General features: G+C 32.3%; 2 protein-coding genes across 3 annotated transcripts in view; one reads left to right on the top strand and one right to left on the bottom strand.

Moving 5' to 3' along the window:
• Nucleotides 1-14,556, bottom strand: part of LOC109539045 — a gene marked incomplete at its 3' end in the record, with an annotated part of 26,532 nt that extends 11,976 nt beyond the window's left edge. The window contains 1 exon segment of the mRNA XM_048664839.1: nucleotides 14,393-14,556.
• LOC109539046 overlaps nucleotides 1-16,027 on the top strand; it is a 17,745-nt gene extending 1,718 nt beyond the window's left edge. The window contains exons 2-5 of one of the 2 annotated variants that reach the window (XM_048664841.1): nucleotides 14,553-14,745; nucleotides 14,983-15,154; nucleotides 15,577-15,684; nucleotides 15,736-16,027. In XM_048664841.1, coding sequence (XP_048520798.1) covers nucleotides 14,553-14,745; nucleotides 14,983-15,154; nucleotides 15,577-15,684; nucleotides 15,736-15,800 — 538 coding nt within the window. In that variant the 3' untranslated portion in view covers nucleotides 15,801-16,027. Of the gene's footprint in view, nucleotides 1-14,552; nucleotides 14,746-14,982; nucleotides 15,155-15,576 lie in introns of both variants that reach the window. The other variant, XM_019906563.2, reaches the window with a different exon arrangement.

Below are 16,027 nucleotides of genomic sequence, written 5' to 3'. Positions count from 1 at the left end.
AAACAATAACCGCTAATCATTGAGTTATCTTTTCGGTAAATCGAAAATTAATTAACAGTCGCTGTGGCAATCACTGCAAGTGGAAAATAATAATTCTTCCGAACGAAATGTAGCCTTATTTACAACCCAAAGAAATTGAGATCCGACACAAATATTTTTGAGTAATTTACATTAATCAACACTCAACATAAAACAGGCATGTGGACAGAGTTAAGACAACTCTGGTGATGTTGATTACTGCTCTTTCAAAGTTACTCTCAAATCTACTTTTTCTTAAACTTGCTTCTCAATTCTCCCAAAAATGAAAATTCCCAAATCATTTTCTACCTTTGCGGGAAATATTCTTTGGTTCATTTTATTTTCTTCTAAAATCAGAACTTATTTAAGCCTGTAATAAATGAAAAATTCATATATTTGAACACAGTGAACTACCACGTTAAAGTGAAATAAATATATGATGATCTTCAGATGTGCCGTTCACGAGAAGAGGAAATAAAGATTCCAGTGAGTACCGGTAGTAGTTGCCAACTAGAAAATAATTTTTTCTCTCTCATATGTCATCAATCTCTCAATATTAAATCTTACTTTCTGTACTTACATATTTCATTGTTGTCGTACTTTTGTTAGAATATGTAAATTACACTACATGAAAATATATTTGATTTCTCTGGATGAAGATCTTCTGGATCTTAATCTTAATAGACAATGAAAAAGTACGGGTCAACACTTTCGAATTGCAAAATAATGAAACTTATTAAAATAGCAAATAGTCAGATTTTTTTTATTGTTTCGTATTGAATTTTTTTAAAATTTAATTATTATTCTTATTATTAAATTAATTTCGTTTTATTTTACGGGGTATATAAAGGCAAGACCAAGACCAAGACGAAGACTGTCGTTGATTTGCAAGACCAAGAGCAAGACTATGCATACAAGAACAAGACCAAGACTAAGACCATGCAAGTCTTGGTCTTGGTCTTGCTTTCCTCATCACTAATACCATCTCTTAGGTGGTATACCTACCGGTCATTGCGGGTTTATGTTTTTTTATCACGAAAAAATTTCTGGTTCCTCTGCTATTGATGATCAAAGTTAGTCAGAAACCACAGAAAAATTAGGCTTTTTAAAATATTGAAAGAAAGATATGATATAATGATTTGGAAGAAAATTGGCTGCGAATTTTTTAAAATGTAAAGCACATGTTTATGGAGCAACCGAGTTCATATACTGTGGGAGTGTGTCTGAGTGTCTTGGTACAAAAACTACCCGAACTTTTATTTGGTAACTAGAATCAGCTCTTTTTTGGGTTGATGCACTATGCATTTTTTACATTTTGGTGCTCTTTGTAAAATTTTGAAGCATTTACAGTTTTTGCGATAAAAACAATTTCGGACATTAACTGCAAATGTCTCAAGCGAATTTATTCTTGTATAATTAATTAATTGACAAGCGTTTTCTAATTACGAGGTGACCGAGATGGTCAAAATATTAGGCCGATCTTCATTTGAAAGCATTTTTCTTTGAAAGTGAAAATAGGCCATGATTTTGGTTGCGGGCGGTAGCTTAATCAAAATATGGCCTTTACGTAGGAAGAAATCGACATGTATTTCGTGATATAACAAAAAACTTAATTTAAGTTTGTTAATGCAAAAAATTATCCTCAAAAAAATTCCAAATAGATAATTAAAATTTTTTTTTTTGGCGCAAAAACTATGAATGCCACAATTTTGTTCCTGCAAAAGCACAAAAATCTCCAAAAAGGACCAACATCGACCCAAAAAAAATTGTTAGCTGCATCCCGAATTTTTTATACCAAAATTCTCAAGAATTCACTACTTCCCTAAAGCGCATAAACTCGGTTGCTTCATCAAAATGAGACTTACATAAGAATAAATTGGCATCGAGTTTCATCCCAGAAATTCCATCGTACTATTCTCCAGATATTTAAAAAATCAAATGCTTCTATTTAACATTTTTATTCAAATAACAAATCGCGTAAAGTTATTACTTGTAAATAATAAAAAAACGTTACATTTTATGGATATATAACTTAACATCTCAAACGACACAGAATCTCTCAACATCAGAACTTCCAATTGTATTTTGGAATGATTTTTTTTGGCAGATTTATATTTTTAATTGGCAGAAAATACGAAGAAGCTTTAATTTATATTCTAATTTAATTCATCAAAATAAAATGTAAGTATAATTTAGATATACAGTTATATTTACATATGAAATGAAATGAAATTGAACCGAGAAAGTCGTGTACTAATATCCAAGGACGACACACACACCAGGCAGATGAATCAAGAAGTAAATTTTTATGCGTATGTATATTCATTTTACATAATTATTTTGATGAACAAAATGTCACCGGTGGCGTAACCGATAAATGTGAAATCGAACTTTGCATTATTTGCAAACTATTTGGTTTTTTTGTGTGAGCTAAAGGTGCGGAGATCTGGATACAGTTCCATCTGCTTACCTTCCTGCGTTCAAAGGGTCACTAGTTGAGTGTAGAATAAAGAAGCTTTAGCTTAGTTGCATGCTTTCGATAAAACTTAGACACTTTCTAGTGCTACATTTTGTACAGAAACATCATTTTATAACAGTATAACTGCTCAAATCTTAGGATAATTTAATTTATCAATTATGGATTTTAGAGCATGTTAGGTAACTAAAACAGAAAATGTCCTGAAGCACACTCAAACCACTACACTCTCATAAGAAAGGAGACATTTTTTCATTTTAAAAGATGTGTTTATAATTAGTTGCTTTCTTAAAGAGAATAATTACAAAAATGAAATATTTCATCAATTTATTTTTTGAGTCTATTATTATATTATTGCGAGAAATCTAATTTACCAATGCAATATCAAATAAATACGAAATTAGTCAATCAACTTTTTTTAAAATACTATTGCTATAGTTGGTGTGGTTAAAACAAAATATGATATAATGTCAACTGATCAATAACGACTAAAAAGTTATATAATAAATATTGAAATTCCCAACTGTTCTCGTTCTGCAAGGTCATATTTTAATGTTCTATTCGTATACTTGCAGAAACAATATGCTTAATATGTACAGTGATTATGAAAATTATTGTGGAAATTGGTGTTATCTCTCGGGGGGTGTTGTATGGGGGTGTTTTGGGAGTACAGGAAAAATAGCAAAAAATAATAATTCTTATCGAAAACTGAAATATTTGCAAAATACTGGATCAGAAGGATGGCAACAATGTTTTTGAAGGTCTGATAAACATTGCCTTTTTGGGGCAGATGAGTGATACACCTGAACCTCCTCCTGCTCGTTTAACTCCAAACATATTTTTGTCCGTGTAATCACGTTATCGTGCTCTATTTTCAGTAGTCTGGGCACACATTTTGAGCAGTTCCTCTTGGTTAATTAACTTAGTTAAATGCTATGACTTATAAATCATTAACTAATAGAGCGACGTCAACTCAATAGTGCAACTCTACACAGTGTTGCCTAGTTCAATTAGGTATTATTTAGATTATGTATTTAATGCATTGCATGAAAATTTTATTGATGCTACTCCCGACTTAATTCAATATTCGTTTGTTATTCAGATATGGCCATCGCAAATATTCAGATTGTCACTCTGTACATAACTACAGGCGGGATTTAAAGTATGTGCGGCACAAAAAAGTTTTGGGAGTAGGCTCTAATTATCCGACCAAATCATTACTTTAATTAACATAATTTTGACAAATCAGTTCACAAAGCGATTTTTCGTTGTTATTTCTATGAGTTATGGCACGGAAACCTAATAGTATGGTTTCTTCCGTATTGAACATGTAACTAATTATAATGAAAAGATTAGTTTAATTCCTTTTATGAGATTACTGAGGCGTAAAGAGCATTTTTTTTATTTTTTATTAGTTTCAAGTTTGATGTTAAGACATATTTCAAAGTAGTTCGTTGTTTGGTATGCTATTAATATCCCTGTTAAAAGAAAAACATTGCAAAACGTGCTTAAGCTATTGGAAACTTGCTTATTTTATAGTGGGTTGACAAACATGTCAGCATTACATTAATTAATTGCTGTTACTAGATATTTAATTTGTAGTCTTGATTAAATGAAATCAAAAGATCCACTTATAACGTGAAAGTTGATGCACTTTAACTGATGATCGTTGAAGTCATATTGAAGGGATTACTCATAAGCAACAATTAATATTTTTACGCGGTTGATTGAGATCAGGACTAACATACTCTTGGAAAATAACTAAAAGAATTCGATTAATCTCGATCTTTCCGCTTTTTTAATTTTTCACTATTTCGTAAGAGAACTTCACATTATAACATCAAATAGTGCAAATTCAGATATGATTTCTTGTCAACAATGAAAGCGGATGTTGTGAGCTTTGAAGTGAAATTGAGCAGGTCTGGAACAATACTGCTACTCAGAGCATTGAACAACTGACACCATCCCAGGCAACTATGTTCCGGATTATTGTAAGATACACAGGACACATTAAATCTTTAGTCTGAAATTTAGATAGATCTCTAGTCTCTAAATAGTCAATCTTCCGAACACCGGAATAAATAGAGTAGGCGTTAATTAACCAGAAACGGAAAAATAGATTACTGACTTAGTTACCTACTGACTTAATTATTCTTCACATACCGTAGGTTTAATTGGGTGAACTTGCCGTTTGGGGTGTTTCAATTTTTTGTGTTTAGTTGTTTTACCTTAAAGAACACTTTTTTAAGTTTATTATATATTTAATTGAAATTTTTAAACAGTTTATTTAGCACAATTTTATTTGAATTTAATCACTTGACATCCTATGTTTAATATTTAGATCGCAGGTCTCTGACATTTTTAAACCACATTCTCCCCGAACCTTCAATACAATTTCTCAATTTCCGCAGTAATCATTCTGCTGAAACTTTATAAAGCGTGTTGAAATTATAAATTTATGTTTTTATTTACAATAATAATAAATGATAAATTTAATTTTTCTTCATATTTGAAGAACATTATAAACGCATCTTTCAAAAAGCGCTGATATTTTGGACTATTAAATAGCTAATACCAATACCAAATTCAATAAGCCGCCTGAAGGTTTATTTCATGCTCTATCTATTCTACAAATGCGTTTGCATTCCGTATCATTCCGCCAACCGTTTGCATTAGCTATTTATATTTCATTAACTGTTTTATAATGAGATCCTAATTGATTATGTTTAAAGCTTACTGCTGTGCTACGGGTACGATCAAACGTTGTTACATAAGTAACGTAGATTGCATAATTTTTGTGATGGCCAAATCACATAATAATCAATTATTATTTGATTATATCACTTAGTCCCCATAGCGAAACATTAAAAAATTTTACAAACTTCTAACTAATTATCTATTTAGGCTATAATTCTGTATAGTGTTTTAATAGCCAAACCAGTTATCCGGGTAGGTACTCTAAATATTTTAAGTTAAAGCTGCTAAATTAGGGAATGGCTTTTTGGAAATATTAGTTAGTATAACATGATAATCATGAACATGCATACGTATTTGTCAAGGACAGATTTGTCTCTTACTTAAGGCATCATCACCGTTTAGGTACATCGTGCCGATCCTTTGAAGCAGACGTCCATTTATTATTTATTATCTTAATTTCTAGATTGTAATATCACGACTCTTTTCTTTATTCCGCTGACATTTAAATAAAGTAGGAAACTTATTAATAGCAGGACGGGAGTTTCGTCAGAATATGCAATTGTAGTAAGCTAACATACATACCTACCTACCTATTATTTTACCGACCATATTATTTTAAACGTATTTTACCGTTTTAGCGTCGCAAAAACATTAACCGTTTGTTGTACTAAAATGCTTAACAGTTTTTTAATTACCGATGGTTATTTGGAATTATGTACAAAGCATTTCGTTTAAAACGTCGCAAAAATTAAATTTCGTTGCAAAACGTCAAAAAAGTTTTCAAAGGAAGTATATTTCAGCGCTAAATGAGGATTGACCAAACCATTCTATATCGAGGGACATTTAAGTTATGTTTAGATACAGAATACAATTTGTGCCATTTAATAACTGTACATTTTCGGCTTCAATGCAATAATAAAATTGTGAGGAACATTTCGACAAGCATGTAAATTTCGGGCTTTGCATTTTCCTTGGAACCTGGCATTTTTCAATGATCTTCCTCCCCTATTATTTTGGAAATTACAACTACGAGCAACAATCTATTTAGTACTTTAAACGCCTACATACAATCGCATAAGTGACCAAATTATAATCAAGTAAATCACGCTGTGTCACACTGTTACAGAAAATGTTAAGTTTTCTCTACTTTCGTTTATTGATCTGAAATATCGACCGTAAATATCGCAATTCTTAAAAGTGTTGAAGCATTCAAGATGTGGGATTATTGTGGAATATAATTATGTAGAATATAGATGGATGGTGTGACAAATGTGGAGTCTGCAAGTCACACGGACAGGGAAAGTGAAACACGACCTTCTACCAATGAAAAACAAAGAGATGATTCTCATGGCCGCCAAACCTGAGCTAATGGTTCAAACGAACCCCTAACTGACTTTTTAAGGCAACCTCATCTAAAGAGAAAATAGCGATTTGCGACTCAAAAGTTGGAATATCAACATTTAATGAAATTATCACCGTTATGCCCAACTACCTAATAATTCTTCTCTATATGGATTCTAGTGTCCAGGGTAGGCCAAATTAGACACTTAAATAAAACTTCCTACTTTTATAGGAGAACTGATGCCTAATCTTATATTTTATGGCTGAAAAATTGGTGAAAACGATATGTCAATCTTTTACGTCTTTCGAAATACGGGGACTTTTGCAAAAATCTGCACATGGAAAAACTCTGTAACTTTTTCCAAGAACGCAAGAAACAAGCTACTTTAGCTTTATCATAAAGCTTTACTTTTATCAGCTATTTTTGGCAATAGGTCCTTGAATTGGAAGTTGGTGTTTTACTTTGACCGATAAGATTATTGTTAACTTTTTTCTTAGCGAAAGATTTAAAATTACTCTAGACAGTACGGCCAAAATTGGATGTCTCTCTCCCATTGTGCTGATTAACTCGACACAAAATGTATAAAAAGGTGCGGCTTATAAATTGCGGCAAATGGTGAGCAAATCGAACACCTCCTGCATAGAAATGATTGTTTTCCTTGTTAGCTGCAGGTTATTGTTTCGCTTATGGATACTTAGTTGCATTTCGATGATTTTAAAAGGTGTGTAGTCTTTTTGCTTAGTAGGTACGAAAATGTTGATAAGTTATAATTTCATTGAATATCACTACAATAAGTGATGTGGGTATGTTTCCATCGATACTAAAATATGCACGCATATAAGTTACAGATACTTTCCAAAAGTGCCGGTTTCTGATAAAAAACCTGTGGTTCTAAAATCTTGAGAAATATGACATACAAATTTGCGTTTGAAGTAGGATTCATTTTGGCTCATCCTGTACATGCAGGTCGAAAATCGAAAACGCTTCATTTTGTACTTTGACTTCATTTAAATTGAAAATTTGTCATGCATTCGATATTGCCGCTTTTATATCTGGATTTGGAAAGATTACATAAATGTAAGTTGTTTAACCACTAGACTGGTCAGTAGCCGATCAATATTATATAAATTTTTAAACATGCTGAAATAATGTGTCATAGGTCAGCTTAAATCATCAAATTTGCAACAAAATATGTAAAGCTACTTATTTGCAAATATATGAACAACATCTGATCGTTGACGATATTATGTATAACAGAAAAAGGATTAAAAATCCTAGGAAATATGCAATTAGCATTAATTCATCTAAAAACTTCGAAATCCTCGCTTGTCACTCTCATATACTTATTTCGGCTTATATAAATTCCTCTAGTAGCGAGTTGGAGTGAGCTTCCAACGCTGCAGCATTAAAAATTCTGTCCTTGCATATGAATTGTGCTCCCGCCATCGATGACTATTGTGATAATTGTTGATTCTATCTCTAGTAAATTGAGCTTTGTCCGTCAATAAAGCACAAGCAATCAATCGTCTGTTTTCATAAATCCATATTCAAAATTGTAATCTTGAACGGTAATTGCATTTTTTTATATTTTCTACTTGTCATAACGTTCTTCATTCTGTAATGGTTGCTGCCGTACGGTTTTTCAAAGCACTGTTTGTGGATGTTGAAATTGAATTGACAAACGCCTCGTGTCGCACCTCTGGATTATTGTCTTCAACATTTAATTTTTTTCTTGAGTACGTGTTACCTTTTAGGAACAAAACGTGCAATTGGAAACGCCTCAGTTTTGCAAGCACATCTAAGTTTTGTGATTTTTGACTGCTAAGAATCTCTAGTTTAATATTGAACTACCAATATAGTAAACATAAACGTTTGCATTGCATTATAAGTAAACTTATCCGGCATTTTGATCTTATGTAAGGGGGTATCAAATTAAATATTTTTGCTTCTGCTGCTTTTTGTACTAAACTTCTAAAATATATCTAAAACTGTAAAATACTAAACTTTAATGAAATAAATCGAAATATTAGGGGCACATTGCACAAAAAAATGTTTCGCAATATTCATAGCAAATCAAGGACTTGCCACAGACAGACGATGTTATTAACACTTCTATGAAATAATGTGCTCATTATTTGGGATGTCAACTCACCTGCGATGGTTCTATTTTCTTGAGGCGTAAGTGACAGGTTTAGTGCATTTTTACTAAATTTGCCGGCTTTTTTTTGGTTCATGAAAGTGTTGTGGAACATGTAAACTCACTGCTACATGCATTTCCATCCATTTCATTCAATTTGCTCCGTCATTTTTCACACGTACGAGAACATACTTAGAACTAAACTTGTCTAATGTCTCCTTGAAGAAATAAATTAGACTCTTCCACACCTTTAACTCTTCATTTACAAGCAGCGACCATTTTGTAGTTAAAAAGACGCACAATTTCAGTTTGAATTAATTTTTTTCAATCCGATCTGTTGCTCTGTATTTCCATTAATTTGGTAGTTTCTTAGTCATTAGCATCTTTAATTATAAGTATATTGTTAGCTGTTAGACTTCATTGCATTACACACGATGATGTCCAATCATTTGTAGTTGGAGTCATTAATGGTTGATCCACCTTGTTAGTGAAGAAAAATGTTTAGGAAAACCGCAGCAATTAGTAGCCATATGTTACATTGGGTTAACTTGGCTTTTTGCACATTCGATTTTAGTTTTCAAGGAAATCCATGGGACTGAGTTCATAGAATCAATAATTTTAGCTGATAAGCCTTGATAGCCACGCAATAAGATAAATGTTATTAACATTGAACAGGTATTCTTCAACCAAATTTAATAGTTGATTTTAGGGCAAGTTTTCAAATTCATTTCTATTCCATCTTTAGTAGATAAGTTCTATATTGTTGAGGCGGATTCATTTTTTATTTTATTTATCCATAACTATTAGTAGCCTTCGACCTTCTTTGTTCTTCAAGAATCATATGCGGAAGTGAATCCTACCCATTAAACTCCGCTCCTTTTTCTTCGAATCTTTGGCGTCTTTTACGAGCTGTCTTGACTGCAGTTTCTTGCCGTCATTTCTTTTCTGATCATTCGAGTTGTCTCTTTTCCGTAGCCACTAGTGTATTCAGCTTTAATGGTGCTTTGATCCTTTACTCCATACCTAATATCTTCTGGCTCATAATCACCGAGTTATTTCAGTTATTGGTTTGGATGTTCAGTTATTGGTTGAAAAATGTCATTCTTCCTGTTGGTTTTTTACCATTACTGGTATACCAGCTTGTGCCAAATTAGGATCTCTTTTAGTTTTGACCTTAGAAGCTTACTTTATGTAGCCTTGATACTTTTCAGATGTTGTTCGTCTTCATATCTTCATACAGTATGAGTTACATGAGATTTCTAGATCCAGTTTTGATCAGAAGAATTTTGTGTTTCAAACACAGGTAACTTCTTAAGGTTAGACCTGGGTACAGCATTGTTATTGCTTCTTGCTTCTTTGACTATTTAGATACGACTATGCGATACATTGCCGTTCATTGCTGTTCAGACAATGACTTAGTTGAACTTTTCCAAACAGGATAACATTGTGGTTTTTGTTCGTATCTAATTTTATAATTTATATTTTGCCTTGGTAGTATTCCATGCGGATATTTATTTGCTAGTCTGATCACAGTTATAACAACTTCATTTGCTTCAATTATCGATGTTGTCCATTCCTGTGATTTCAGCACACTTGCTACTGCGGCTTATAATTGAACTTCATTATCTATTGGCCTAATTATTATTTTGTTTCATGTTTATAGTAACCCTAACTTATTTTTTACATAATTACTGAAATATAATCCGAAGTTTCTCTGAGATGTTTCCCTTAACATATTCATAAAGTTCCATTTTCTGATTATATCTGAGTTTGATGTTGTTCTTGTTTTGTCAAGTGCGGTTCAAATCAAGTGCGTATCAAAACTTTTCCATTTCAGATCTGCAGTAATGCAAAAAAATTTTTTCTAAGCTTGAGTGCTTGGACCAAGCTTTTAGGAAGTCCAATCCCTACTTTCAGACAAGAAAGACATTAATTTTATTTTTAATTAGTAAGAATATAGTAGCAACAGATATGTGGAAGAAATCAGAAACAGGATATATTGCATATTTCCAACTTGAAATGACCTAGCCGAAGAACATGCAGACCAAACCCAAACCTTGAAAATACTTGATAGTGCACATGATTAATTATTTTTAAAGGTCGGCTGAAATTCAGTTAAAAAACTAAATACCTACATTTTGTTTATACCGAAATAATGTATAAACCGTGTTGCACAAGTAAGCAGCAACAAAGTACAAGAATATGTAATGACAATAATTATAAAATGGCAAAGAGCTTCAAGGTATAATACATGCAAAGTAATACAGGCATTGTAGAACGCAGTAGTTTGCCTTGCCCACATCGGAATTCTTCGGCAGTTCTTCGATGGCTGGGTTAAATGTTTTAATGCATTGGGCATTTTCTAATATAAAAGTTCATAATTAAATTGATTAAAAATAGCAGGAACCATTATAGAAGGCACTCCACTCTCAAATTTCACACTCTAACTATTTCACATCAAAATTAATTTAAATTATTATCTTATCTTAAATAATCCAGTATAATTTCATATTCAGTGACAAGTTAAAGCAGCCTTTAAAATTGAACAGTAGTAAAACCGGTAAATTCAAGTTCAACAAATGTATTTAGGTTAATTTCAATAAGTACGACATGATTACACCAGGCAAAGAAATTCCAGTTGTTTAGTAAATTAAAGTTTTCAAAAGGGAACGTCTTATGCAAAATATTTGAAGAACAAGCAAATTGTTACATGATCCTTGAGTAATAGTGTCGATATATGAATTTAAATTACCTTGATGTAGACGATTCTGTGCATTTACTTTCTACGGAAATTGATTTGATATGCCGAATGAATCTTGAAAGGTAAGCGAGGTCAAATGAATTGGAAATTACATTCAGTTTAAAGCTATTGTAAGTCTAGCAGAATTTTGACGGATCTAATAAAACGGCATATAGAAAAAGCAAAGCAGAACATTTGTTAGTCTCTCAAAGCGTTCAACTATCGAACATCCTAAAGATCAGAATGTTGCCTTATTTCTGACGTACTCCATATTTCTACTAAATTATTTTTAATTTCAAATTTGTATCAATAAAAAAATATTTTATCAATCCTATCCGATCATCATTGATGAAATTATTAATCAACTAAAAGGCAAAAAGCTTATTTTACTGTTTGATCACACCTCTATAAAAATATTTAGAGTATATTTAACATCGAGTAAATTGCAAAAAAATCCATTTCAAATCTGCCATGACTTTCGATTCACGAGATGTTTTCAAATCTACACAGGAGAGAGGAACGAATTGAAAGAATCAATAGCAAAATTTCGTACAATTTTACATACGCTGGCGAAAAGTGAACTTTCACTAACACGCTTAATCTGATACACAACAAATCCTAGAGATGGTTAGCACACCTATAGAAACCGAAGGATCGTATTAGTATTCCGTTAACAAATTAACTAAATGTAAGCTATTCGCGATTTCAAAATTCCACACGCCCACTGGCGGCCAAATTATAAACTACAGTTAACGAGTAACAATTAAAATTTGGTAATGTGATTGTGATTTGTTTTATTCGATGTTTCGATGTTATTCGATTTTCGTATTGGATTTGTTTACGTTTCGCAGCTCGCCGTTGGCAGTTGAATGTGCGAATAAAAATTCAGCACAGTAGAACAGATTATTTTTCATGTTCAAACATCAAGGTAGAATCAAAAAATTGGATTTAAAAAATACTTTAGACTCAACAAAAAACAGTAAAAGAAAATATTCTAAATATCAATTCAATAATACAAAATAATCTATTCTTATCACAGTTAAAGACAGGGTGATTCAAGATTGGCGTTATTCCTTTTAAGAGGTTATACGAGGCGCCCTTGGAAACTGCGAGAAAAATGTTTAGATCTAGAAGATATAGACAGTTGAAAATCGAGATTCAACTTTGGTATTAAGTATTATTTTGAAATGGTCCCATCTTTGATTGGAATACTTAAAAGCATTAAGAAAAATCGATTTTTGCTTAAAATTATGAACATTTTCGATATCAAAAAACTACTCGTCTACAATTTTTTGATGCATGTGCAAAGCGGAAACGATGGTTTTTGTCATTAACAGTAGTTACAGGTAGAGAGAAATTTCGAGATTTTTGTGTTGAAAATATTGAAGAATTGTAAGTTTTCTCTCCCGTCATATGTATTCTGGAAGAGCCAAATTTTTCAAATTTTCCGCTATTGTACAGCGTGACTTGGAATTTTGGTGACGTAAAGCAAAAATTAATTTTCCGAAAACTGTAATCAAATTTAGAAAAAAATACATTAAATCTGGAAAAAATCTTCTTTCAACAAACAGATAAATTAATTAAGATAATGTGAAACTTTGAACATTTTTTTGCATCTTAATTTTTTTCTTGCTTGGAAACATCCAATATTTTTGCGAAATGCTTCTTTATATTTTAATAGCCAGTATGTCCGCTCTGAAGACAGATGTAGATACTAAACTAAAAACCTTACATTTCGGGATGGATACACATTTATACGACATTACTTAATATKATTGCTTCTAGGTAATAATAATGGCAATTTTYGACAAAAAAATTATATAAGCAGAGGAAACATGCTTTGCCATTCCATTGAAAACCAGAAATTAGAATTTACTCTATCATGTGGTRAAATATACAAAATCATATGAAGTCCCGGGAWAAAAACCATACATGTCCAGTTTTTCTCCAAATTCAATCAGCCCCYCTATTAGAGCAAAAAAGACAAACCACCTTCAGTGTCCCCSATGATTTCTTAGAAAAGGTWTGCCTTACTGGGAAAAATAATTYATGTGCGAGCGGCAAGTGGAAAGAAGTACTCATGTCCATTATTCCAATATTCTCCATATTGCAAAAGGAAATTGGAAAAGATCTCTGAAAGAGAACAAAAAGMCCAACTCATTCAAGAGCTTAAAACAAAATGACGGAGACAGAACATCACTTAAGGAAAAGCTGAAAGAGAACAAAAAGACCAACTCATTCAAGAGCTTAAAACAAAATGACGGGACAGAACATCACTTAAGGAAAAAAATTTATTCTTTAAAGAAGAAATACAGAAAAGTCGCAACGAAGGWAGAAAACTCTGAAGCAGTAGTAATGAACCATGAATGAAGCAGACAAAATGAGCAACTATGGTTTTTATGCGTTCACAGGTTCCTTARTAGCCCAGAAWACAAACAGTTCTTTGAAAACTYGCTTGAGACGGAAGTKCAAGCTAGTAACGACAGCGAGCGACGAATATGAAAGAACTRAAAATTGATTGRATAATTGAATCAAATAAGAAAATATCTTGTTTTTACAAATGAAAAACCTAAAATACTTATTTTCTTGCCTTCATTCTSAAATATTGAAATGTTATTACCATAGAGGTAAATATGCTACCAGATTATGTCGTAATGCGAATATGCTGCAAGATRATATTTTACAAATGCTTTATTAGTGAATTAAATCCAGTAACCAACTAGATTCCCTCTTTCAGATTACTATTTCCTAAATTTAGTTTATTGATGTTGTGGTTTGTTGCTGACCATGATCTTAATTGGTAAAAGATGGTAATATATTCGGGTCTGGCAGTCTGGTAGTGATCCTTTTTTGGGAGAATACATTTTCAAGTTATTGGAACGAAGATCATATTTCTTCTCAGCCATACGCCGACATCAATCTTGCTTTTATTAATTGGGTTTCAAGGGTATGTTTATTTGAATTGCTCTACTTAAAACTCACCACTTTCAGCACTCTTGAATTTCCAAATCCAAAGCGCAAAGACAAAACATTTCACAGACAGATTTATATAACACTTTACTGTAAGTAAGAACCCGTGCAAACTAGGTGTATGTTAAAATCACGTTTAGTTCCGTATTCTATATTTTTTTTCTTGTTCCAGTATTATCTGCAGTCTTGTAGCACTCGTAAGCTTTTGCTCTGCTCGAGCAGCAGAGGAGGAATACGAATATGAAGAAGAACCAGCGCCGCCTCCAAAAAGACTACCTGCTCGRCCGCTTGTATCTCGAGGAGCTCAGGCGTTAAAAAATAAAAAATCRGCTAGTACGACTACTACCACAACTGCTGCCCCACAGGTAATACAACAAATATATTGATCATGAGAAAATATACCATAAGTTCGTAAGTGGAAAATTACATTTCTCATTTTTTTCTTGAATGGAATGTACTCGTAAACGATTTAGTACTTCCATACCATTTAGCGTGCAAGCAGCATGATTCGAAACATTCCAAATTCGGTTTTGTATGTCRAATATATTTAAGMTYGCTGAAATAAMCAAGGCKAAYAATAAAGYTCTATAAATGTATCATAGGAAGAAGTGGAGGAAGCTGTTGAAGGAGATTATGCAGATGAACAGCCTGAAACTAGTTCAACTACAGAAGCACCAAAAAAGGGGATTATCAAAACAGGAATTATTAGACCGTTCAGAAGCAACGATGATCTGTTGGCCACCCTCAAAAAGCGAAGAGAAGATGCAGTTAATAGTAAGGGATCGACGATAACTAAATAGTTAGATGGGAATTTTGAAATTATTTGTTGCTCACGTCCTTGTGCTTATTTTCCACATATCCTTAGATTAGTTCACATAATAAAGACTCAAATTATGAATACTTTACTTCTACTTCCTGTAGGCTCTCAGTGTTTTTTTAACTAAAAATAACTGATAATTGAAAAAACTCACTTTCATAGATATAATCGATATAATTTTAGCGAAAAGATGACAATAACTGTGCAAATAGACTTTTCTGGTATGCTGGTTTTAACCTTGCCCAGTACGTAACTGCTGCACAATAAAATTTTAAAACAAAATTTATAGATAAATGAAATAGTACTATAATAAACAAAAAAAAAATTAATTAAATAAATACTGTCCCAAAGTGAATCAATATTCAATTTCTTTTTACAGATAAACACTTTAAACCAGCCGTAGCCAAAGACCAAAGTGATGATGAAGCCTCTGAGCCAGTACAAAAGGAATCAAAATCAGCACCCTCATCATCGTCGACTCGCAAAAGTAAATTTAATAAATCGTCCAAAACAAGCCATGCAAATGAGGTTTCTACAGAGCAAAGTAGCAGCACCGCAGCGCCAGCTAGAACAGGAAGAGGCCGTTTTGCGGCCAGAAATTAAGCTTACAAGAAATAGCAGCCAATTTTTAACTGTCGACTTTTTTTCATTGTTGACAACTTAGAAATAGTTTTTCAAAATGATACTTGTAAAAAACGTATAGTTAAGTGGTACACTACATATGAATTTTTAAGTTTAAGTCAATGTTTGTTATAAACACGAGAACAAAAATTGCAACAGTTATTATTTTTCATAACGGACAGAAGAATGTACATATAAATTATTATTCA

Source organism: Dendroctonus ponderosae, unplaced genomic scaffold (assembly GCF_020466585.1).
Source record: "Dendroctonus ponderosae isolate FM_Combo_2020 unplaced genomic scaffold, Dpon_F_20191213v2 Dpon_F_20191213_3, whole genome shotgun sequence".
NCBI lineage: Eukaryota > Metazoa > Arthropoda > Insecta > Coleoptera > Curculionidae > Dendroctonus > Dendroctonus ponderosae.
The sequence above is the reverse complement of the archived record's forward strand: the minus strand, read 5'-3'. Positions and strand labels throughout refer to the sequence as shown.